The sequence below is a fragment of the Dufourea novaeangliae genome, unplaced genomic scaffold (genome assembly GCF_001272555.1).
Source record: "Dufourea novaeangliae isolate 0120121106 unplaced genomic scaffold, ASM127255v1 scaffold8, whole genome shotgun sequence".
Taxonomy (NCBI): Eukaryota; Metazoa; Arthropoda; class Insecta; order Hymenoptera; family Halictidae; genus Dufourea; species Dufourea novaeangliae.
The window spans coordinates 3,250,113-3,276,722 of record NW_015373923.1 but is presented as its reverse complement, the minus strand read 5'-3'; the positions used below and the strand labels follow the sequence as shown (position 1 = coordinate 3,276,722).

General features: G+C 43.9%; 3 protein-coding genes across 4 annotated transcripts in view; all 3 read right to left on the bottom strand.

Moving 5' to 3' along the window:
- Window positions 1-23,962, bottom strand: part of LOC107194996 (protein similar) — a 38,403-nt gene extending 14,441 nt beyond the window's left edge. For both annotated transcript variants that reach the window (XM_015584731.1, XM_015584732.1), the window contains exons 1-7: window positions 23,548-23,962; window positions 15,690-15,877; window positions 15,367-15,515; window positions 15,074-15,259; window positions 14,675-14,934; window positions 14,465-14,571; window positions 12,688-12,835 (exon numbers count right to left, since the gene is read on the bottom strand). In XM_015584731.1, the coding sequence (XP_015440217.1) occupies window positions 12,688-12,835; window positions 14,465-14,571; window positions 14,675-14,934; window positions 15,074-15,259; window positions 15,367-15,515; window positions 15,690-15,877; window positions 23,548-23,591 (1,082 nt within the window). In that variant the 5' untranslated portion in view covers window positions 23,592-23,962. The remainder of the gene's footprint in view (window positions 1-12,687; window positions 12,836-14,464; window positions 14,572-14,674; window positions 14,935-15,073; window positions 15,260-15,366; window positions 15,516-15,689; window positions 15,878-23,547) is intronic.
- Window positions 23,963-24,762: 800 nt separating this feature from the next.
- On the bottom strand, window positions 24,763-25,204 carry LOC107194813 (mitochondrial intermembrane space import and assembly protein 40). The gene has a single exon (XM_015584516.1). It carries the CDS (start codon window positions 25,117-25,119, stop codon window positions 24,763-24,765), a length of 357 nt encoding a protein of 118 aa, XP_015440002.1. The 5' UTR covers window positions 25,120-25,204.
- LOC107194814 (ribonuclease P protein subunit p14) lies at window positions 25,195-26,098 on the bottom strand. The gene is made up of 2 exons (XM_015584517.1): window positions 25,951-26,098; window positions 25,195-25,526 (listed from the first exon to the last, which is right to left on the bottom strand). The coding sequence occupies exons 1-2, from the start codon at window positions 25,971-25,973 to the stop codon at window positions 25,229-25,231; spliced, it is 321 nt and encodes a 106-aa protein (XP_015440003.1). The 5' UTR covers window positions 25,974-26,098; the 3' UTR covers window positions 25,195-25,228.
- Between the last annotated feature and the right edge of the window lie 512 nt (window positions 26,099-26,610).

Sequence of the window (26,610 nt, the reverse complement as noted above, 5' to 3'; positions counted from 1 at the left end):
TGAAATCCTAGAGATACTTTCATCGGAATTTATGATAACTTCTAGCTTCTTATACACTTTATATTATAGTATACTAAGCTATAGTGTATTATATATTACACAATCTGAATTAGCATACATTCAATGCTGGTACTTATAGTGTTACACAGTTAATGAGATTAAATAATTGTTTCCCCAGTGTCGATTTATTCGAGTAGTAATACTGTCTTACTATAAAAATTGGTATTTCCTGAACGACGTCAGTACATATATTCGTGGGTTCGTTCTCTCTTTCTCTCTCTTGTTTCCGTTTCCACAAGGTGGTCTCGGTGCACCATTCACGACACTTCGAAGCACGTACTCGTCCCTCCTGGAGATTGTATTGTACCGGACACTCTGTACTCGTGTTACACTACCAACCACGAAAGTTTCGTTCGCTGGAATTCGATTGCCGCACGATCGAGGGAGACACTCACGGGGGACAATAATCGAGAGAGGCGCCCGGTTCGTGAGCCGCGAGCGTGCGGAGACGAGGCAGCCGATCTACTGACAAACGCCGGCATCGCCGCGAGGAGGACCGGATTATCTGCGAGAGCGGGGCAGAGATAAACTTCTACTTCGTTACGAAATCGAACGTGGCGGAAAAAACGAGAGTTGGACAGAGCGGTTTATACGGCGTCGGAACGACAGACGAACGAACAGGCTGTTGTCAAGACCAGAGTTGGGCAGAATTTTATTCGAATAATACCAGAAATGGGCAAATTCGTTATCTAAATAAAAAATTTCGAATAACGAATAAAAGATGAAAAAGTACATCGCCATTTTGAATATCATAACTGTGTGAATTTCAATTTTATTGAGGGAAGAATGCAATGTTAGCACAGCGATAATGTACGTTCTGTAAGAAAGAGCCCGTTTCTTGGCGAAAGCTGAAATAAATCGTATACAATGCAACGGTAATTGTTGTCCCCGATCCCGCGGCACGGACCAACTGGTGAAAACGATCGAAAGCTAAGAAAAAGATGACGGGAGCCATGAGAAGAAATAATTAAGAAGGAAGAGGGAGGGAAAAGTGGAGGCAAGACTGATCGAATACGTAGGAGAGAGCACAGTAACCTAGAGACAAACAAATAAAAGAACAGAGGTGGAGAAAGAGTGAGGAAAAGAGATACTGGGAGCGTTGTCTTCCGGCTAGTCGAAACGAAAATACCCTGACTGCTCTGCTTCTCGTGAATTTTCGCGAGACTCCGGTTCGACGTCCTGAACATCTTCGAAGCCCTGACGTCGATATCTGTCATTTCTATTGCATTTACGAATTCCAGATCAGCCCCCCCCCCCCGACTCCTACGCGCCTGTTACGAGATTTCAGCCTACTAGCGAAGCGCTATCGGACCATCGACCCGCGATGAACCGGTGCAGTAAACTCTAAATCGACATCGTTTTAACCCTCTATAGCCTGAATTGTTTTCGTGTCTACGATAAAAATGTTATATAATGTGAAACCAACAAATACAAATTAACAATAAATTTACAATTTTCAAAGATTTTATTATCAATACGATATATTGAGTTGGAGTTCATATAATCGTTAGAAGGAATCTCATGTGTAGATGACCAAAGAGAAGGTATGGAACACTATGTGTACGCCACATAGCGGCGAAAAATTAAATTAGACCGAAGAAATATCGGTACAAACTTTTATCGATTACTGTCTGACTTGTTCTATACGATTATTGTCCAGGTCGTGGAACTTGTCAAGCGCATATTTTGTTGCCCCTCCACTTTTGTTACAACGACTCTGGCTTCGGGCAAAAAACGAATTTACGAGGGTCTGAAGCGTTTCTTTTCTAAAAAAAAAACCATCCGATTTTGGAAATCCGAATATGGGATTAACGAAGTTTTGCACTGCCAAAAATATTCTTGGCTTCGTATTTCTCAAAAAATGTTCCAAATATTGCCTGTACTTACGGATCCATTGTATTCCGCGTCTTTCGTTTACGCTAGTCTTAAGCTGCGTCTACACTGTACAGCAAAATAGTGTTATACAGCAAATTGTTATATAACATGTTTCTGTAACTCTTTACAAGATTATACCTTCTGGGCGAGTGTGTAACAAGTTTGTATAACATTTTGCATCTCATTATTCATAATAGGGGCACACTTGATGGATAACATGTAAATTGCTACATAACATAAAAAATGTTATATAACATTTTACCTTCTGTTTTTCTAACAAGTTTTATAACTTTGCTATATAACGTGTTATGCTATATAGTGTAGATGCAGCTTTAGTCGCATATCGACCAAGGTTCCGACAAACGAACGCGCGGAACGATACTCAATGAGGATTTAGATAATCTCCAGGCTGGTGGATTAAGACGAACGGGGGCGTTGTCCTATTTTTATGGTCGGACGGTGCATGTCGCGAAGTTATCGAGGTGGGGAAGGGAATGGTGTATTGTACGCGGAACATTTCCATACTTCGTAATCTGAAATTTCCAAACGTTAAGGGAAAAATCCCATTTCCAGAAAGACTTCCTCCGTTCCCAACTATCTTTACCCTCTTTCTCGAGTCTCGATCGTATTTAACGACCGCGTTTATGACCGTCGGGGCCACGCTTATCCTGGCTCGTATAAAACGGATTATTCGATCGATAAGCAAACGGAGTTATCGCCCGATTTTTTTTCGACGACCCGTGGACTTGCGTCCAGAGGAAATAAACACCGCGTCGATTGGATTCTTTTTAAGAAAATCCTAGGCGGCTGTTCAAAGACTTTCCCGTAATAAAAACACCGATCTTCGATTCTTTCGATCGGTTGCATCGAAAATCCGTTCGTACGGTACTTTTCAATTTCTGGACCCCAGTCTGTGCTAAAAATTATTTCCTTTTAAGTCGTCTAGCTTTTAATATACGTGTACATAATAATCTAAAAGTGATATTAAGTTCATATTTTTAAAACAGTGAAAAATTCATCACATAGAAGAATTAATGGCAACTTCACCATTTCTACATATAGATACTTGTCTTCAATTCTTACCGAACGATTCTAAAGTTACAATGTTTTTGCACCTTTGATTTGCACTCCTCGAAAGTTCGAAAACTGTGACTTAATACACTCTGGCTCGGAGGTCCAGATATTTGTATTATTCGAACAAAGTTGTGCCCAACTCTGTGGCCTGGCAGCTAAAAATGTTCACGTGGCCGGCTGTGTCCACACGTTTGCTCGCGATTTGGCGCAGGTTCGTAGGAAAAAAACTTTATAGTGTCGCGCGGCCGGGTGCGGTGTCTCCTCGTTTATGGATCGCCTGGCATCGCGGACGGAGAGAATTTAAAAATATACATACGGTCGAACGAACGGGTTCGCGAAAGAAGATTCGATCCGAGGTCGTCGACCCATAATCGATCGCGAATCACAGAAACGCTTCGGAGATCTTTTGTCCAGGCGAGTTTCTGTCTTCACGATGGGGATGTTCGATTTCGATTCGATTCTTCGGAAGATCGATTCCGTTTGGTAACACGCCACAGCGATGTATAACACATATACACTAACGGCCAAAAGTATGGGGCTAGATCTGATAATTAAATAAAGAGAACAATATTATTCCACTAAGAGTTAATGAAGGGTTAAAACTGGTGGGAAGTGTGATATGTACTGATTCCGTAAATCTTACTGTCCTATCAATCATAAACTCTGATTCTATAGTTTTAACCGTTTGTGTATACAGGATATCCGAAAATAATGGGACCATCCGCAATATGTATATTCCTCATGCAAATACGAATGAAAAAGTCCTTTACCGTTTTGGTATCTGAAGCTCCGTTTCCGAGATATTAGTAATTAAATGATCACCAATCAGATGAGCGATGGGCCACGCGCACGCGCAGACGCTAATATCTCGGAAATGGTGCTTCAGATTAGAAAACGGTAAAGGACTTTTCAATTTGTATCTGCACGAGAAATATGCATGTTGAGGATTGTCCCATCATTTTCGGACACCCTGTATATGTTATACATGGCAGTGACGTGTTACCCAAGGGAATCGATCATCTGAAGAATCGACCCGGAATCGAACATCTCTATTTTACGATTCTGCACCTCTAAGCACGCACAAGATCGTGAAAAACCGTGGTTCATCCGTCGAGTACGTAATTTCACGATCGAAACGTGACCGTGATAAGCGGCCTGTGGATATCCGAATCTCCCATCGTCGTTCAATTTATCGTCGATGCCTTTCGAGAACTCGACACGAGGTCGATGACCGAGAAATTAAGCGAACTTCAGAGTGGATCGAGAGAAATGGTTTCGGTTAAAAATATTAAAGAGCGATCGACCGATTGCGCAATCCGTTGGAAAGCGAACGATAACGTACGTGTGTCGGGATGAGCACCGATGGTGAGTGTGTGTTTTATCGTGAAAGAAGAGATAGATATTCGAGGAGTCGAATATGTATCTCTTTGAAGTCGCGCAATCGCTGCACCAAGATTCTCTCTTTCTCTAGCGGCGCTGAAACGCGGTCGCTAAAAGACGACATATACGCGGTTAGCATAGGGCGACCTAGATCGAGCAAAGGAACCACGCAGGTTTCTGTTCTAGAGTATTTCGTTCGGATCGTGGAAACGGTTTTGATTTATCGCGTTAAAGGATAATGCCACGATGACAGGCCAAAAATAATAAAATAAAACTGGAGGTGATTTTAAAAAACCGACCTGTGCGGCTATTCCATCGGTATTATTCATTAAAAAATTCTAAACAAAATTCTTTTTTTTATACATATCATAAGAACCTTGTGTTACATTTTCAATGAAGTTCATATACAGGGTGTCCCAAAAAAGGTGTGATTCCTGGCGTGATTTGAAGCACTTTTTTCCTTAGCGAAAAAGTTGCTTCAAGTCACTCCGAGAATCATCCCTTTCAACTATTTTGGGACATCCTGTATTTCTTTAACTACAGTGGACAAATGCAGTTAACGTGTTAAAATCACCTTCAAAATGATTCCCCCATTTTTGAGGTTATACCCCTGAAGCTCGACTGAATAAAAGTCGAAACAACTTTGTCGCTTGTGGTGAATTAAGTCACAGCCTCGTATAAATAATAAACGGCTCGTAAATGCAGCTATTATTAACTCTTTCGGTTACACACGTTGGCCTTGCTACGCGCTCCCTCTCTCGATGGACCTATTGGCCGTTTTCCCTCCACGCCGATTCCCGTCGATCCTTCGCGGCTTTTCCGCAAGGGCGCGACAATCTTCGCGAATCTCCACGCATTGTCGAGTATAAAAATCTGTTTATTCGTCGATTAACCGTGTTGTGTGTCAGACTGCGTGTGCAGAACTCTGTTGTTCGATATCGAGGCTCTTTTATGTCACTATACTATACGAGAACAATACACATAGTATTGTGTCACGAGGAATCGAGAGCTGTCTGTGAAATAAATATTGTTCATAGGATATTAAAGCTCGACGAATAAGGCTTATGCTACTGTGAAATAATAAATATAGCTTGAAATATACAATTTTTACAGTACCATCAAATTTTGCATTATACAGACACCACGTGTTCGCATACTTATGAACGTTAAGTGTATGGCTTCCGCTAGGGGAAAATGTGAGTTTACCATTTAGTTTTGGGAGTTACTAAAATTTATGCCGAATTAATACTCGGTTTAACATTTATTTCAGTACTCGAAATAAATTTACTACGTGGTAAGAAACTTTTTTTCCACGCCATTTTTTCCCCTAGCGGAAGTCGAGTTTGCTCGTGAGGGTACGTCGCTCGATTCGATTCGATTCGATTCGATTCGATTCGATTCGATTCGATTCGATTCGACTCAAATCGTTGCGAGTTGCACACCCGTCAAATACCCTTCGATTTATGGTACGTTTTCACGTGACAGTAAAAATCATGACTTCCGTTGTCGTGACACCGTATGACAATGTAAACCGTTATAGTTTTTGTGTCTACGTAGTGTAGTAACCGTAAAAGTCATAATCTACTGTCACATGAAAACGTACCTTTAAACTGTTGCTTCGACGACACACTGGCAAGTGCTGCGCCGCGATCCCCTCCCCGCCACCCTTCCTCTTTCTCTTCGCTCCTCGTGTGTGCCATCTTCTGCTCCTCTGGCGAAGGAGGAGGCACACACACGCGCGTAATCAGTCGGTTACCCGCGTCGAACCGAGAGTTGAAATGTATGTCACGCGGGCATCGGCGATCCAAGGATCCGGTCGTGTAGCTTCCGGAATCTCAACCTGGCCGACAGACGAGGTTGGCAGACCTCGAATCAACGACAAAGACCTCCCTAACCTTTTAGCTACGACGGAACTGACCGCGGAGTGCAAAAAGAGAAGAATGTAGACATTTCCGCAGCACCCACGCAACGTATACACGGCTTTAGAGAGAAGAAAATTAATGAGCCATTATAGTGGTCCTCCATTAACCCTCTACTGGCCAGTGTAACTTTGGAGTCACATACCAGTTTTACCATTATTGATCAAATAAGAATATATTTTTTCCACTGCTGACCAATGTAACTTGCAAATTTCAATATCTTCAATCATCTGCTCATTTGCAAATTCACTACTGCTCCCAGTGTGATCTTAGAGAAAAAGCTGTTTCGAAAAAAATAAAAATCTTCCAAACTGAAATTTTAAGTTTCACGTGTTTAACTGACCAGTAGTGAACAGTATATACGGATAAAAAATTATTCTGAACAATTAGCATTAATTTGAGTTATATAGAGGGTTAAAAGATATTACCCAGAGGGGGAAGACTCTAATGGTGCTTGATAGCTAAAATGTTAACCTACGTGCAACTTACTTGCTCAGCCTTTCCTTCGGATTTCGTTGAATTTTCAACCCACCAACGATAGAACTTTTGGGAAGCTTATTAGTCAACCCTGTTTCACCTATTTTCCGAATCCGTCCGTCGAACTCTACTCCAGATATTCCGTGGGTACGTCACCGGCAAAAAGTTTCCGTTAATTATCCGCGAACCGGCTGGCGCGATCCGATAATTTCCGATCGATACGCGATCGACTCTCGTGTCTTCCGAGGTCGTTCGCGTAATCGGGTCGAGATCAAAACAGCGAGCCGCGTTCTAGAGACGCATCGGCTGACGTTCGAATGGTTGGCAGATTATTTTGAGAGTCCCGGCACGCGGTCATCGCGTTTCTGACGTTCGAGAAATACTTGATCGGGGCCCTGCGGCTCGGCACCAGAAATCGCGACGAACCGATACGAACGCGACCTTCCCACTATCGTCGCGGTTGCTGTTTTTTTTATCTCCAACTGTGATAAGGCGATCGACCAACCGAATGTCGAGGAACTCAGAATCTTGTGAACCCATTCACTTGGCAGTAGAGTTCAATTTACGACGAACCATAGCAGCTCAATTTATCGAAAACTTCATTTCCCCGGAGTGGAATATATTTTTGAGTATGTCCGAAAAAAACAGTACGACAGAATTCGTTCCAGAATAAAGGGAGGACCTGGCGCGATTAAAACGATGGTTCTCGCGAACTTCTAGCCGATCACCGACCGCCTATCAGTCAGGATGTCCTCGGATCCCATTCCAACAGACAGCAGGAAGTCGCGATACACGCGAGTTTCCGCCCTGCATACATAAGAGGAAAAACTTGAATACGAACTTGAATACGACGAACTCTAGCCCGGCGTGATCCTACAGCGAAGTGTATACTGGTCAGGTTAGTAACGACACCGTCCGCAGACTATCCTGTTCCACTTGTATACAACGGGTAGTATACGGCGTTTATTCGCGGGAGTTAGAACCGCTACCGGTGCGTCGTGTTCCCGTGGTTAAGTGCGATGCGACGCACAGTTTCAACACAATTCGAGACGGTTAAGGTCAAGCGCACATTTTCACTGCGGCCCTGTCTCTCAGCGGAAGCACACCCAAGTCGTGGGTATCCGCGTAACCCGTTTCCCTATCCTTTCACTCTGTACCGAACCGCGGCGAATAATCCACACTGTGTGCATTCCATCCCAGAAACCTTCCTCCTGGGGTCATTGTTAAGGTTTCCTCCGCGAAAGGAAGCGTATAATTCCGAGTCGACTGGATCGCAAGATATCCCTGTGATGAGCGACGACGATGACCAAATTGGATCAATGCACAACGAAACACGTTCTGCCGTGTATGTACGTGTGTGTGTGTTACTTACTGCTGTTCAGTGGCCCTGTTTTTTCGGGGAGGAACGCGCGCGACGACGATGAACAGACGAGACGACGGACCGTGTGCTTCGATATGAATTGCGTTTCTAGGATTTTCTCTGCCGCTACTGCTGCTCCCGCTGTACAGACAGAAGGAGAGAGAGAGAGAGAGAAAGAGAATATCTGAATCGCACACGCGACCGACCGAGTTTGCGCGGCCGGTAGACTTTCTCTCTTTCGGCGCTCTCACTTTCGTTCGGGGTCGCGACGCGGCGCGTACCGCCACACCGCCTCTTCCGCCGCGCCGCGTTCCGAGGGAAGTATCGACGACCGCGAGGTGGAACGCGTGACGACCACGAACCACGCGGAGACTAGAGAGAGACGCGACGGTTGGACCGCGGCGCATGCGCGGCAGGATGTTCCCGCCTTCTCGCCGTTGCCCTTCGCGCGGCCAAAACCTTTCACTCTCGGCTACATTCGAGCGACGTAACCCCATTTTTCGGAAGGAGGCGAGGAGGGAGCGGCCCTGCTCGTTATCCTGTTCTAACCAGCCCTTGGGAAGGCTGCTGTAAGCCGAAAACCGACCCGAACCACGGGAGAAGGAGAGGAGGAACGACGAGGCTGCTCTCGCAGCATCGATTTCCATCCCTCCGATTCTCGGCTGCTCTTAATTTTGCACGCGGAGAGGAAGATTCTCAACACTCGTGTTCTGTCGACATGTATCCGCGTTGCCAGAATTTCGTATCGTAGGGTGACGTCACGTGGAGCTGTATACACATCGAATAGGACTTCTGTACACCATGCTAATACAATGGATTCTGGTGGTCCTGGGATATATCGGGAGTAGCGTCATTTGGCTGTCCCCCAATTATGCAAGATATTACACCTATGTGATTATCTATAAAACAGTACCCTCACGGGTATACTCGGCTTCCGCTAGGGGAAAATGTGAGGTTGGCGAAAGGCCTTCTACCATTTAGTTTTGGGAGTTACTGAAATTTATGCCAAATTAATATTCGGTTTAACATTTATTTCTGTATTTGAAATAAATTTAGTAAGGGTTGGGAGACTTTTCTTCTATGTCACTTTTTCCCCCTAGCGGAAGCCGAGTTTGCTCGTTAAGGGTACATACGAACGAAAGCGTGACGTCGCGTCCCTAACACAAATATACCCCCTCGCCACTCCGTACTACCTCACTTCGTCCTTACGCGGCCATCTAATCCCTACTTCTGGCAACGTTGATATGTCTTCCTTTTTTTTTTAAACAAAAAAAAAGCAGTAGACGATCATTCTCTACGAGAATATTGTCAAATCCCCATGTTAGATTGGGATGACGATGGTGTTCTCGTTTCGCGCCGTACAGAAACGAACCGGTTAGAGACAGAAGGATACGCGCGCGTTTCGTCCGAATATATTGATTCAACTCCCCGGCTGATAGGCCCCCTATTGGGGAGGTAATTGTTAACAGCAGACTAATCCACTCCTTTAAAACAAATGTGTACGCACGCACGCGGGAAATGCATCCTCTCTCCCATTTCATAATTGCGCGCGGCGATATCGCTTACGATATTGCGCGCGTTACGCAACCAGGTTGGCGTGTTAAAAAAAGTTTCGGACTCGTTACACAACGCGAGCGCGCGCAACCTTCTGGCCCCTACGCAACACACCCGATGCATTGTTATCCATAATAACCACCGATACGTAATTATTTTTAATAATTTAGTTGTAGTAATTTCGTCAAGTTAACGTATACTATATAAAAATATTATACTAATTCACAAGAATATGTAAAAAAAACAAATAGAGTGGAATAATTTCAGCGCCAATGGCTGGAAATGTTTATTTACTTAGTATTGTTCGTTCGCTGGTGAAATCGGTACTTTTTCTCTATAATTTAATCAATCAAATTTTTCTGATCTTTCAAATTGAAGATATAGATTATTAAAAAAATCTAATCTTCACGTATCAAGTACTTATTAGTATTATTACCATTCAAAACTCATATTTAGTAATTACAAAATCTCTTAAGGGTGTCCGTTCATGGTGCGTTTACCTTAATATAAAATCCAAATTTTTTAATAAAAATTGATTCATTCGTCAGGCACACATCATTTTTCTTCGAGACCTCGCGGCATACTGGAACGAAAGTGACCCAGCCATCGTTATGCGAGGGTTAAACACGGTCCAATAAGCCCGTCCCCCTTCGATTCCCTCGGATCGTCACGCACGGCAATAAAACGGGACGATCGGAACCGGCTATGATCCTTCCTTCCTAGCAGGAAAAAGAACCGAAAGTGTAGTTCGGAGGGAAGAAAAAAAGGAAGAGCGAAAAATCTATCCGACGAGACTCGGGGATCGACTGAACCAAGGAGGGCGGTCGGCGAAGGGTGGCGCAAAGGATGTCAGGGACCTCTTTATACGGGGCCATGAGAGATTCTACTCGGTCGGGCTATCTCTTCTCGCTCGCCGAGGGGTTCGAAGGCGCTCGACGTTGCGCGTTACGGCTCGGCGTAAGGACCAAGAAGAGATCGAGGGGATGAAATTACCGCCGAGTGGTGGCTGACGGAAACCGAAGGAACGTCTGTCGTTAGGTTTTTTTGCTTTGTTTCCCGACAGAGTATTCCAAATTGGACGCCGCTGGATGTTTTTAATGGATTTTCTCCTTCTTACCTAACATTCCCCGTTTGCCGATTTTCATTGGGACCCGCCTTTATTTACGTTCGTGTCGCCTTCGTTGCGTAATACACTTAACCTTTAACCCATTGTGAGGGCAATCAAAATATTCACGGTTATTGTGCAATCGGAATTATTCTGAGGGATTAGATAAACACAGGTAATTTTAATTTCATACTTTTCCGAAACTCTTTGTTTTCCCTTCCTGTAATATACCAAGTGCTGTTTTAGACAAGAAGATAAAACAAAGTGAAAGGAAATTTAGAAATGGGACGCAACCGACAGGGCCGCCGTCCGAAAACTGTCTCCAGCGAGGCTGTTACGTCGTTGACACGCGTCCCAACCGCGCTCGGATAAAAATACGAAAGGGGATGGTTCGGATCGTGGAGACCCTACGACAATCTCCCTCGATAAATCCGGATCGTAAAGCCACGGAACGTTCCAGTATAGTCGTATATTATAGTCAGAAGTATTTTCCACAAACGGACGACATAAAACAGTGGCGAGGGCGAAACAAAAACACGGGGGGAGGATCGGTCAGCAAATTGAGGAGCTTCTCCGCATGCAAGGACAGACTTGAAACAGGAGGAAGCACTTACCTTGCGTGACCAGCGACACGATTAAACGTTGAATACGGAAAGTTCGGAAATTAGGCGTGATCTAACCTCGACACTAGAACTATTAAATAAGTCAAAATGACTTGCCAATACATTCTTACAACGATGATTAAAATCCTATAACAATCCATTTTCTCAGATTTTTTGTAACTTTTATCACGATACGACATCAAAGAAATTAGTTAATTTATAAATTTGTAAATTTTCAAAAGTTTGTCGTAGTTATCGATCGATCGAAATCGCTTTAGTGCAACAATTTCACGGTGATTTCGCGACGAGACACGGTAAAAATTTTCCAACGTTTCGAATAAAATTTTAAATATTAAATTTTTACGTTAACTCTGTAGCAGGTGTGTCCCCGATATAAATTCCTGGCCTCGATCGTGGGGCCTCGAGGCGTTACGCTGGAATATACAACACGGACTAGAAGTGTGCCCACCGATGATCTCGCGGCTCAAAGTATAATAATTGGAAATTCTATTCGACGCTTGAATTATTCTAGTGTTACGTAAAATTGCTTGCTCCCCGACCGACGACGCTTTCCTGAAGATCGATTATTCGCAATAAGCTCGCCGCGAAGTTTTACGACGACCGAGTGAGCACAATAAAGCCGGGGAGACGATGAAACTTTGATCCGAGACCAGTTGCGCGTGTATATGCGTTCTTCTCAAACGAATACCTCGTGTGTGTTACAGGGTGTAACAAAAATGTTAGAGGACCCGGAAATGGGAGATTCGTGAGATGATTTGGAACAAGTTTTTCCTTAGCAAAAATGTTATCCGAGGCTTTGTTAACGAGATATTAACGAAAAACCCCCGACCAATCAGAGCGCGAGTCTGCCAGCCGAGTTCCCGCGGTAACGTTGACTATCAATCGCAGCGCTCTGATTGGTCGGGGGTTTTTCGTTAATATCTCGTTAACAAAGCCTCGGATAACATTGTTGCTAAGGAAAAACTTGTTTAAAATCACCTCACGAGTCTTCCATTTCCGGGTACTCGAATATCTTTGTTATACCGCGTATAAGATTTCTCTAACAAAAAGATTATCTTGATCGATCGTGGGCTCGTTTTACGAATTACACTTCGAAACACTGTACAGAGAATCACGATGGCTATTGTCGCCTTCTGGATACTGCTTTCGACGAAGAACATGCGACGTCAAAGGACAATAAGCGACTCTCGGAGGATACTTTCAAGCGTGTTTCATGCAGAAGTAATCGTAACGAGAAAAAAAAAATAAAATAGGTCTTACCTTAGGACGTAGTTCACGCAGACGACGGACAGCGGTTTCTGTTGCTTGGAACAATGGATAAGAGTGGCCTGCGTGACCACCCAAGCGTATCCACCACGTTTGCCCAAGAATCTGTACGCCACGGTCTCGCACTGACCTTTGCTGAACACTGAAACAGAGGGCAGAGAAGAATCAGAGGTGATCCTGCGACGTCCCGCCGCGGTACACACCATCCAGCTGATGATAGCTCTATGTATATATAGGAGAAGCAACCGATGGACCGATACTGCGCACGCAACGGCTCCTGGATGACGAAATTTCCCTGCAAGAGTTACCAATCCTTCAACCTCCTTCCCCCTCCTATTCCACGAATGACTAAACCCGTTAACGTTGCATCCGGTCGATCCGATAATTCACTCGAATTCTCTTTTGCCTGGGAATTCCACGAAATGCACCGTGGAAGAAAATCCAGGTGACTCGTAATCAGGATTTATCGGTTGATCTGTTTACAGGCGAAACATTTCTTCTCTCGGACACGTCGGGAATTCTAGGGAAAATCGTTCACCACGAATTTCGATAAAATTTGCGGATCAGGCTTATCGAGGTTATCCTACGCCTACTAGGCGGTCCCTTCACGATGATTCTTTCGTTATCGTGGCTGAAGAATCAGTAAAATGCTGGGCAGGAGATAGGGATTAGCAGGTGATCCGGATCGCTGATCGCCCTCGAGAGGACGAACATCACCGGGATCCGATATGCTGGCGGAGAAAAGGTCCGTTGGGTTCGATCGAATCGCTCTTTTCATCCGTCGACTATGGATAAGAAAACGATTCATACTGATACAGCGGAAATACTACAGATGATTTATAATATGTCATATACACATACAGGGTGTAGCAAAAATATTGCAGGTCCCTGAAATGGGACACTCGGGGGCGATTTGGAACAAGTTTTTCCTTAGGAAAAATGTTAACAGAGCCTCGGATAACATTTTTGTTAAGGAAAAACTTGTTCCAAATCGCCTCACGAGTGTCCCGTTTCAGGGTCCTGCAACATTTTTCTTGCACCCTGTAGTATAAATAAACAAATGAAGAATATAGCGTAATAAGGAATCGTCAATTTCAACATCGCGTAATGAAGCAAATTTGAACGCGCAACTGTTGGCTGGATCGATGTTCGTTTAATTATCGAATAATTTAATTAAAAGTCGCCACGATGAAGATGTAGTAGGAATGACGTCTGGAGGATAGCACTTTATGCCCAGCATTACCGGTCCGGATACCGATTAAATCACGGACTCGTAAAAGGCAAGCTCGCGAGAGCTCTCCTAAAATCCTGATAAGAGATTATCGTCCTTGAAAATCGTCCTCTTTACGGTGTCGTTCACCCTGTATGGACCAGCCCACGCCAAGAACTGGTATACCACTCTCGTCCCACCCAACCCCGCCTTAAACTCGACTTGGATTTTTCTTTCCCCTCGACGGGGCCAACCGACGATCGATGCAACGAAAACGACTTTCTTCTTCCGCGTGACACGTTATCTCGGGACGTGGAACCGACTTGAACGGAGGAGGAACGATAGATCCTAACGGAAAAACGCGTGTGTGCCTTCGACTAGATTAGTTTTGAAGAAAAAAAAAAAGCAATTCCTACGACACAAGGTACAGAACATACAGAAGAAATTTAGCACACTAGAATAAAAAAAAAAAAGAAATAAATCGGTATGTACGATAGCGAGTGGGCAGCAGACGGAGAATGATAGCGTTCATTTGAATTAGCATCAATTGACCATACTCACGTGATTTGAAAGATTTATCCAGCGCCAAATTGTCGAGGGCGTGGAAGAACTCGAACACAGATTGCCCGACCAGCTCCTCGCTGTTCCAGCCCAGATAATCGGCCAGCCTGACGAACGGGACCAACGAATTATTTCAATCGATTAGAATTTATGGATTTGAATAATTGAAAAGGTTGAAAAGGTTGAAAACCAAATAACGTTTAAACTCACTTCTCGTCGGCGTAGGTGAATTTCATGCTAAGGCTGTGCTTTGACAGGAACGTGTGGCGTCCCAATGGTATTTCTATGTTACTCGGATGCGGTATGGGACAACCAACCAGCACCAACGAAGCCCCAGTATCCCGTTCCATTCGCTCATCCTCCTCATCATCATCCTCCTCCTTCTCCGTCTTACGATCTTCTTCGTCCGTTTCCATCGCGTTCAACACCGGTGCGCGTATGTACGTCAATCTACCGATGCAGTGGATCACCTGACGCAAACGGAAACGTTGCACAATCAGCTCAAAAACGGTATACCATTTTATTTTTCGTTCTGTGATGGTCGATTCAGCGCGAACCACCCCAGGGGATTCGCGACCGTTTCGAGTCAAATGAAAAGTGGACAACCACCTTGTAGGAAGCGCTCTTCAGATTAACCTTCCTCCCTTTGCTGGTCAAAGTGCATTTCAGCCGCAGGAAGAAGCTGCACGACCGTTTGTCGTTGTTCTCGTTGGGCTTCGAGGCGAGACATTCGCGTAGCTCGTCGTGATCGCAAGGATGACTGTACTCGTACACGCTCTGGCCCATCATGTCCATCTGAAATGGAGAAAATTGAAGGTAGTGAAAATAGCTGCAGTGACGTGGTGATAGTAACGTGGTGGTAATTGGAAATCGTTGTTTGACAGGTTGCAGAATGGACGAACCTGAGAAACCCCCAGATAATCACTGACGTTCTCCGACAGGTAGATTATGTTCCCATCGCTTGAAAGCACCAGCATGAAACCGTTCAGAGCTTTTGAGAACAACTCGTCCATTTCGTTCGATGTCTCGGATTTCGCAGGAGGCGCTGGCACTGGAAAGGAAAAGAAGACACGAATTTATAAGAAAAGTCGTTACGACTTAAGACCATCGAGACGTGCTTTTCTCGATGAATCGATCCGTCCTGTTACCAGGGCAAATATATAGTTAATTTTAATTCGAATATCTAAATTATTACGAATGCTCGATAGAATAGAAAACTACTTACTGGACTCGATTACCGAGCGCACTTTAAGGTAGGCGATCGCAAGCCTCATCACGCTGGCCTTGTCCAGCTGAGCTGCTTGATCCGGCGGAACCGGAAGCGCGGCCGCCAATTCGGTGAAAATGTCCGTCTCCATGCTCCGACGGCATCGCGCCGCGTCGCGAGACTTCTCCTTCCGTTTCTCGTTACTCCTGCAACACAAATCGATCGTCCAAGTTCACCTGTCAAAATTCGTACAGAAATGTCATCGTGCCACCGAAACGCACAACGAATAACACTCGTTCAATAAATCGACGTGTTTTTTGTTTTCACAGCTGTATCGTTGCGTAACCGTCGATGGCATTCGGGAAGTACAGCGTCACGATTACGATATTCATGGAAATGGGCATGAACCGTGACCGTGAAACAGCCGAGACGCTACCCGTTACGAAATTGCGTCGGTTCGAAGATGACTCGCCAAACGAATCCCGTATTCAGACTATCCGAGAGTTGTCTGGGATATTGGGACTGTGAAATAGACGACCAGAAGTTTGAGACAGTGTGAAATGGATGGCTGGAACTTTGAACTACCAAAGTGGAAAATTTTTACCACCAAAGTGGAAAATTTTTACCACCAAAGTGGAAAATTTTTACCACCAAAGTGGAAAATTTTTACCACCAACATGGAAAGTTTGGACCACCAAAGTGGAAAGTTTGGACCACCAAAGTGGAAAGTTTGGACCACCAAAGTGGAAAGTTTGGACCACCAAAGTGGAAAGTTTGGACCACCAAAGTGGAAGGTTTGGACCGCCGAAAGTGGAAAGTTTGAGTCACTGAAAAAGTGGGGGGTTTGGACCGCCGAATGTGGAAAGTTTGGACCGACGAAGGTGGAAATTTTTGACCGCCGAAAAGTGGAAGTTTGGACCGCCGAAAAGTGGGAGTTTGGACCGCCGAAAAGTGGAAGGTTTGGACCACCGAAAAATGGAAGGTTTGGACCACCGAAAAGTGGAAGGTTTGGACCACTGAAAAGTGGAATGTTTGGGCCACCAAAGGGTGGAAAGTTTGAGCCACTGAAAGGTGGAAATTTCGAGCCACCAAAACGTGGAAAGTTTAAGCCACCGAAATGGAAAATCTGGGCCACCAGTAGCAAACAGAACAAGGACAGTGACGTACGTATCGTGTCATAGATGAGATTTTCATCAGATACGTCTCGTCACGTCTCGACTATCTCGAACGGTCGTTATCTGCTCTATAGAATCAACCGTCGAACCACGATCTTTTTCGTTTTCTTGAAAACTCGAGGCAAGCTTTCTTTCCTTCTCACTCTTGCTGCTGCTCGAGATTTCATCGAGTCGAACCGTATTTACGTTGCCGCGTCACCACGGAACAGTGTTTGTAGTTTGCCTAGGAAAAGGAGCACTATCGGGGCGAGAAGAAAATAGGATCGACGGGAATCAAACACGAAATATCTGTGTATAATTAATAATTAAATAAAGAATGCAATGTATATCAACTCGCTCTTGATTTCTAGACAGTAAAAGCCTCCATGTTTTTCTTGTTCCAGCTAATACACATAATAATGATAACAAAGTTTCCGTCTGAATCGCTCTGTTTCCTCGTATTACAACACGCATCATGGAATTTCAAATTACAGAGAACGTAGCAGACAGAAATTTCCTCTCGTCGAGTGACTACTTTGATTATCATTGGTTTCCCGTTCCGACTCAACATTCTCGAGGAATCAACCGTTCGATCATTTTAGAGACCCCACTCGATTATCGTCCCGAACACGGGTCTGCGCTGGGACAATAATCTTATAGTAAGAAATCCTTCAGACCCTCGTAAATTCGTTTTTTGCCCGAAGCCCTAGCTTCGGTAACAAAAACGCAGGGCAACAAAGTATACGCTTGACAGCCCCCCCTCCCAGTGATGGGGATAACCCCTGGACAATAATCGTGTAGAACAACCCAGACGATAATCGAGAGGAGTCTGTATCGCAGAGTCAAACTTCTGTTCCCTAAATCCGCGGGCACTTACAAGTAGTCCTCGAGAAGCTGCTCGTCCTCGTTGCACCCGTATCGCCAGTATTCGTTCCGAAAGTCCTCGTACGCGCATGGCGGCAACGCGTACGGGTCGTAAACGGTGTCGTTTAAAGGGCAACGATCGCTCTCGGGACACTGGAGCCAACGTTCGTCCGTGCAAAAAGGGAAATTCTGCGGACAGCTGTTGCAGAACTGCTCGCCGAGCCAGTCGGAGGCGGCGCAGTCTAAATCAACGTTCCCTTGGGGGATATCGATAGGATCGAACGTGTCCAGTCTCTTGCTCGGCACATCAACGGTCGGATACTGTTCGCCGTACTTGGCCCTGAATCGACGGAAATGCGGGGGATTAGTGGCGGCGGCTCGATAAGGACGCGGGGGACAATTCGTTTGCGATCTATCCGGCTCGAAATACAGGGCCAGATCCTCGACGTCCACCGAACCGCCCAGCTGACAATTCCGTGAATTACTGAGGCCCGTGTTGTTCATCGAGCAATCCCGAAACTGACTGCAAAAAGATGGCAGCTCTTCGATACAGACCGAAGGCTCCACGCACGGAAGAGAAACATCGTAGAGACCGAGGACAGATGGCGTCGATTCATTCTGGTTCGATTCTGATCTTTCGTACCGATCGAAAGGTCTTCGCACGTTTATGGACCCGTGGCGTTCGTCGATGCATTCGGTCGGCTGGGAAACGAATCGACAGGACGGTAGATTCGACTGATCGTCGTAATAGTAGCCCGATGATCGTCTACCGATCCACTCGGACCCGCTATGGGATTCATTATCACGTGGCGCGGTCATCGTTTGATGATCCTCTCGTTTCTTCGAATCTCACAACGGTACAGATGTCGGCGCCACGGCTCGTTTTTTTCCGTTACCCGCTACGCGTCGGACAAATAAAACTTCGTCCCGATTTTACCGAACGGGCCTCGCCGAGCGTCGCTTCGCGCCAATGCCGCGACGCGCCGCCTCGCCCTAGCGTTGATTCCTTTTCTTCCTTCTTACTGGCCCCCTCCCATCCCCCCAACCGCCCCACCGACCCTTCGCCACTTGATCCGCTTGCTTTTTTTACTCGTAGAACGCTGCCGGGCAGTGTGTCTTCTTTCTTCCCTTTCACCTCTTCTTTTTCTGGGTTAAAGTTTCCTCTGCCACTCGGAGATCCACTCTGCCGTCGACTCGGTCTATACACCAACGAGACCCTCCTCTCCCGCGAACCGCTCGATGCCCCTACAAACTTCTCGTACTTCAAAAATCGACACACGACGTTATCTTCGCCTGTTGTCAACTTCAATTGTTCACGATTGCGAAGTCCACGAGTCTGCTTCGTAATAATAACCCGTATATCACCGAGCTTATTCAATAATTTCGCACACTTAAACTATTCCCTGTGAAAGCCATTCCCCGATTCCTCTGCATGGTTCGATCCACCGAAACGCCGATCCGTTGGCTTCGCCGAGTGTTCCTCCAAGTGGGAAAATCTTTAATCACGCCCAGCGTTCACACGATACTGAAAACGAGATATACAACGCAGCCTTCTAGTCTCCGCCACACTTGGAACCATCGCTATCACGGCCGATAACGATATTACATATCGGCCGATACATCGATATACTTTTCTCACCTTCGATCGTTCGACCAATCGAATTTAATCGCTCGGTCGCGTCGCCCTACTCGTTCTCGTTCGACCCTCCCATTATGTACTCCGAGATTCGAACAATAGAAAATACATATAAAAATTCGAAGCACGACAGAGGCGAGCATTTCCGTGGGGCTTAAGGGATGCGTTGTCATTTGTTCGATCGCAACCCTTTCGGACGGAAAGTCTGGAATTTTTTCGTTCGCTTCGCTGCAACCAACCGAGCAGAGTATACATATCTATGCTTCTTGGAGGATTTGGAACGCACGGCGCGCACCATGCGGGACCCACTTGGTCGTCGTTTTTCTTACGTCAATCTTTAACGACGGGGGGGGATTAGCATTCATTTACAAGATGGCCCCACTCGTGAACCATGGAACCTTTACTCTTCATAAGTTCCCTCAAGAGCTTTCTCTGGTTTCTACATACTATTAAATATTCTATCGCCCAGGCGAACCTAACCTAAATTGAACGTTCAAATCGATGTTTTTGACATTCAACGATTCCTACCAGGGTGAACGGAAATTCATCGAGTTAAACATTTTTTGCTTCCACGCATGGCTCAAGTTTCTTCGAAATTATCGTTTGATCAAGATACATCACGTATCGGGTCCAATATAGGGATATCGGTTGCGTTGGTTGGTAATGGGGAGACAAATTGTATGCTTGCGAGACTTTGCAATGGTTCGCTCACAGAATCCACCGGTTCGCTAAAACGAGACCAGGCTGACATCTGTGGGTCGACCGTTCATCAAAGCTATCGGCCTTGACCTAAACGAAACTATTTCGCGAAAGGACGCGGAAACGGGGCCGTGGTTTCGACTATCTACGTCGCAAACAGAGCCCTAAACACTTTTCTTCAATGAATCATAACTATTGAGCTAACAAACTGATCGAAATGAGTTTTGCGGGTACTTACAGTGGAGACATAAGAAACCAAATAAAAATTATTTCAGTTTAAAAAAAATATTTTTTAATCATCTATTTTGCAATTGTTTTAAATAAATGTCCTATTTTTATACGGGGGAACTATTTAAAAATTTGAAAAAAGAAATGAGGATATAGCCATATTTGCCCTCTTTATGGACACTTTAAAATTGGCCGTATGAAAATTAATTGAAGTGAACCGATATAACGATGATACATGAAATTCGTGGAGCGAGCAAAACATCAACCGCGGCTTTTCCGCCCAAAAGTATTGCCGTGACGTTGCGTCAGGCGGACACACGATTCGACGTCAAAAGCGGATCGTTAGAGTGTAATCGGTTGTTAAGTGTGCCGGGGAACGAGCGACACTCTACGCGCACCTATCTTATCCGGATACACGCAGATGTTTCGCGGTGCTCTTAACTGCCTCGGTGTTGAGAATTCTGGTCGGCGAATGACTAAGCAAAAATGATCCAGAAAAACATTCTTTACCCGTGGTACAAGTAGTTCTGAATTACTCTTTCCGAAGAAGCGATTTAGGGTCATCACAGTCGATAAAGCAACTGGAACCGCTGATGCCACATGTATCGCATGGTAAAACAGTAATCCAAAAGTCTCACAACCTGATTAGCTAATCACGTATATATGTTACAGTAAAAGCGTTAATTCAGTAAGTATATACATTTCCTAGTCTATGTGTGCACTTACTAATCTGGTTGGTAAATGTATTCACAAGGAACGAAATTTATACTTTTATTAGTAAATGCATACATTTACATTTCTGGATTAATTTGGACAAACACTTTGGCTAGCATTTGTTCATATGAACCATATAACTTATAAATTTTGTCTTAATAAGGAACCTGTGGTTTTATAAAAACAACCAATTTTCTTAAAAAAAGATTCCTACATTATCAAATAAACTGTAAAGTTCTCAGTTCTTATTTTTGTTCAATAAATATACCTATATTTTAAAAATTTATACTTTCGACATTATGCTTTCACTAACGTGCTGTAGAAATTGAATGCATTATCTAGTAAATGAATACATATACTAGAAATAGGTGTACATTCTTACATTCGGTTCGTACCTCTACTAAAATCGTACGTAAATGCATACATTGATTAGTAAGTGTACGACATTTACTAAACTTCACGCTTTTACTGTGACATATACACCCAGTTTGACTCAACGGGCGCCCCTATGCAACGCCTTCGACTCTAACCTTGACAACGTGCTAAAAAAAAAATATCGAGTTAGATTCGATAATTCTGAAAACACATGGAACAACCTATTAATGGTTCCTACAGATGTAATTGGGAAAAGAAAGTTCCCAAAAAGCCGTGCCCGCGTCGTTATTCAACCAGCGTACACCAACGAACGATCGTTTATGTGTGTGACGTGTTTTCGATATCGGACAAGGGAAGAGAAACATCTACAACGTTTCGCCTGAAGCGGTGAGAGTTTCTCTCTCTCTCTCTCTCTCTCTCTCTCTCTCTCTCTCTCTCTCTCTCTCTCTCGCCCTTCTTTCCGAGTGCGTACCACGTGAACGAACTACACGGTGAGTACAGATTATCGAAAACAGACTTCTAAGCTCTGATATTTCATTATAAACAAAACGTTTGATGGTATAAATATGCATGTAACGGTTCATAAAAGCGTAGTGACAATCGAGATAACTACGGTTGGCTCATCGTTGAACACCGTTAAAAAACTATTCGAACGTTCTTCCGTTCTTTTCAATCGCGTTGCAAAGAAACGAAAAACATACGAGATACTTACATACGTTCGTAGATTCCAAAGACGCGTGAAAAACTTCGATACGCGGCAAATGTTAGCCGCGTTTTATCTCGGCCGTTTCGTTGATTATGCGACGACTCGGAATTAGCATACACCGTGCGCGTGACAGTAGGCGCTTCCGATTTATCTGAATTTCAGTGATTCCGAGAAAAAGACAGAGCTCGACTATTTTCACGTCAGAGAAAGAACCGTACATATATCGTGCACGGGGGCTTTTCGCGGCAAAGAATATCGATGGCTAGAAAATTCCGATGGAAGCGACCGCTTTCTAACGGCGGTACGGTAAGCATCGTGTGTCGAGACGGAGGATTTTTAGGTTATGGCGAGCGTCGTTCTAACGAGCGTGTTTGCAACCATGTTAGAATGACCACGCAAACTGTACGAGGATAAGAAAAAAAAAACAAGAATAACAAGTACAGAGTACGAGTTCGTAGGAAGCGTCTTGAATTTTTCATTGCAGTGAAATACGGAAAGTACAACTCGCGATGCAAACCGAATGCGTTCTTTGGCCTTAGTATGGAATTATCCCAGAGAAACTCGGTATCGCGAGGACATCTGTCTCTTGAATGCAACAAAGAAGATATCTAGCATGCATGTACCCCCCTGAGCAAACTCGACTTCTACTAGGGGAAAAAGCGGCGTAGAATAAAAGTCACCTACTACTTGGTAAATTTATTCCAGGTACTAAAATTAATGTTAAATCGAATGTTAATTTGACATAAATTTCAGTAATTCCAAATACCAACAGGTAAGAGTATGGTAGGAGGTGCAACCTGCTCAAAAGGAAATAAAAAGAGAAATCGTCGTATACCCTCCACACAATTAATCCTACCCCTTCGAGTGGCTGCCCGTTTTACAAAATCGTAATGTGGCCGTCCGTGGAAATATAGAAAGTTTGCATCCAACCGATAAATTATTTCTCCCTTTTCTTATAACAAACAAGATAAATCATATTTTCCTCCTCTAATTTGTCCAGCACGCAGCTGGAGAGCAAAACGAAAAGGATGGATTTATTAGAAAGAGATGGCATAAATGAGCATGCAACGGGACGAAATGGGAAAGAAAACAGCTGCGAGAGAAGGATACCAGAAAGAACACAAGAGATACAAGGAAGAAGAGAGAAGGGAAAACACAGAACGAGCGAGGAGAGGGAAGAGAGAGAGAGACTCATTCGACCGGAGGAAACCCGATTGCGTCAAACACGCACTTACTCTCTTACGCATATACATACGCGCAAGCTGGTGCGCGCGCGCTAGCAGTACAGAATTTATTCGTTGGTATTGGATGATTCCAACCTAAGCACTTGCCATCGTCCGACGAAACCAACGAGATAAGCTGGAATGCCGTATATAACGGTATGCTTCGAATCATCGATGGGACCCATAAGAAGAAAATAATAAAACAATGTGCATGAAACTAGTGTCCATACGGGTGCACTGCGCCTCTGCATTCCCGGTACGACAACGATACACTCACCTTCTTTTCTCCTTGTGTTTCTTCTCTTTTCTCGTCGGCTCCATAACAAAGCAGGGAACGTAGCAAACGGTTTTTTCCAGACAGCACTACACCCCGGAACACTCTCGGTCACTGCCAAGGAACGTATCCAGCGTGCAACTCCGCCACGAAATCGTCCCGATGATTCTTGGGTTCCAATAGTGTCTCTCTCCTGTACTTTGCTCGCGCGGATTCGTTTGTGTCCTTTTGTCACGTTATCGAGATCGATGCACCAACATACGCTCCCCGTACAATACGCGACGTCACCGGAACTTGTTTCGTGCCACTAACGTTTTAAAACGAAAACACATCCTTCCACTGACCGTACGAAACGCTCTACGAACGCCAAACTCATGGTGTGATGGCGATGACGATGGGTGAGGTTAGTAGTGGTAGTGTGGCTGGTTACAATGGTAGTGGTAGTAAACGACCGCGGCGTGCTGGTAGAGGTTGTATACACGGGATCCGACTGTCCAAAGGATTGGGACTGGAGGGGGAACGACGTCGCACTGCTTTCGTTCTGCTTCCTTGTAGTTACCGCCATCGAACGGCGGTGACGTCAACTAAGCCCATCGTCGCGCGATGAACAAGTAGAACGTTTCAAATCCCCGGATAACGAAAGATGTGAAAAAAATTGCATCTTGTTGCTCAATTTGTGTGTCACAACGCGTTGCAAAAAAGGAATTGTCTGTTGATACTTAGAACTGTTTATTCATTGTCTCGTATCGTATAATACAGGAGGTACATAGAACTCGTTAGAACCGAAGAATGACAAAACGTAAACTTAAAATATATTCATTATTGCACATTTTGCTACTAACTGCTTTGCTTCTCTAGTAACCAAAACAAATTATTAAATTAAAAAAAAAAAAGATGCTGTAGATTGTTCTTTGCCGTGATTAAGCGAATGTTGTCTTTGACGACTTTGCAGAAGGTGGAGAATATACATACGAGAAGAAGAATATTTGCGAATACTTTATTTTCTTCAAACATACTTTTTCACACAACCTATTCATTGTGAGGACTACAGAGATCCCGTTTCATTAAGTCCCAATAAAAATTTGCTCTAGACGCCATGCGACACGATTATATCGCGTCGTTTGTTCAATGGCAAAACAGCGGTCGTTCGTTAAACTTTAGTCCGTTCTATTTCTACATTTGTACTAGATGACTGTGGCCTTCCCTCCCTTTTCGATTCTATTCTTCCGAATCCATATCTTCATCGAATTCATCTAAATTTGTGTCTTTACTACCATACAAGGCAGGATACTGGGTCATACACATTTGCATCGTTTTAAATGCTTCGTAACAGTCTGAGCCTTTTGGATCTGCAGTGGAGTAGTGGAAACACGAGAAAGCTTCTCTGAATTCTACTCCACACGGTCCTGTAGCCATACCTCCAAGACAAGGACAGTTCCAGTTGATTTCACCATTGGGCAAAAGGAGACCAGGACTTGGTTCTGGTTCTGGAAGATCTATTTTACTAGGTGTAGCATGATCTTCCTTAGATGCAAATATAATAGTATCTTTTCCCTCCTTATGAATTAGTGGCATAATTGATCAATTGCTAGAAACATGCAAAAATTCTATGATCTTTTTCTTAGAAGAGAAAGGCACACAGTAAATTGTACTAGATTCTTTCTCGTATATAATCCTTTATATCTTAATGTTGATAATTCCTACTGTCTGCAGAAAATGATAATAGATTAGCTGTGGTACGATGGATGTGATATATGCACAGTTTGTCTTCGTACTTTTCGGCAAGTGATAATGCTGTCCTTAGACGTACATAGCAATCATTTGGGCACCGTAAGATAAATCTATAATCCTTTGGATTATACTTCAAAATATCAATTGTACACTTGGTTCCTTCTTCCCCAAATAATTGTTTAACAGATTGCAGAATATTTTTCTTTAAAAAGACCTGTGACACTTCGTAGTTAGCACAATGTGGCAGTTCTCTGAAAGCAATGAAAAATGTATGCTAGCTAACAAATAATTCGTTTATGGGCACTAATATAGAAATTCATGTTAATACTTCTGATCGATTTCACAAATATTTCTCCAATAAATAAAGAACACAATGATCGTAGCTATTTACGAAACTTCAAAAAAAAAACAACTGATCGCACTTGTGAACAAATGAAGAAATATTTCAACAGATTACGATACCCACAATGATTATGATAGAGCAGTAGTGTAGATAACGACGAACCATAAATCATTTTCAATTCAAATTTCTACAAGTGAAGGTATTTCAAGGATATCAGTGGGAAATTATAATGCATTTATGTTCTGGATTTAATCTACATCGACCGTACATGGAGAATAGGTTAGGTTACGTTTGCGTGGACAAAAATGTTAAAAGAGATTGAATGTACTAACAGAGAAACGTCTAAGTAATACATAGCACACAGAACACTGTTTCGCGACTCACATTGAACATTCGCGAATTTAAGATAGCACTTTTCGTCGATGCTTCGTGTAAAGCACTTTGCGGCGTTTCATTCATGCCTTCGTGATAGAAGAAGCAGACAACATCATGGCCTGTTAACTCCTATTAGAATCGTATAGTCAGTTATAAGCTACCGATCTTCGTCATCAATGGCGCTAGTGTCGCTCTTTTCAACACATAACGCATATTTTGTGTTATAATAAATTTTATATTGGTTGTTCGCAGTTTTAAATGTATTCATTAAATCAATAAACATATTTAAAATTGCGAATAAATAATATCAAATTTATCATACACGATCCAAATACAGTAGCCGTCACTCACTCAGTGTCTTGTCTATTATAAATCGTTCCGAAATTCAAACGTGTCCTGGACTTCCGGCACCCGTTTTAGTACTAACACTTGTCACCCATGGCGCTGGAAAATGACCAATAAAAACCGGGGAGATGTTACCCCCGTGGCTAACACGTTTCATAGCAGAGAGATGTCGCCGCGATCGTTTATATCGGGACATTTAAATTCAATGACAGTATGATTATTAACGTATTTAAATTATCAAGGATATTGTACTCGGTATTATCATAAGAGAA

Excerpts from the sequence above, each read along its gene's own strand:
- LOC107194814 (XM_015584517.1), bottom strand. The coding sequence starts at position 25,973 with ATGTATTACTTAGACGTTTCTCT. Across the intron at positions 25,527-25,950 it reads TATTACTTAGACGTTTCTCT|AGAACTGCCACATTGTGCTA; the intron begins GTTAGTACATTC and ends CATTGCTTTCAG.
- LOC107194813 (XM_015584516.1), bottom strand. The coding sequence starts at position 25,119 with ATGCCACTAATTCATAAGGAGGGAAAAGATACTATTATATTTGCATCT.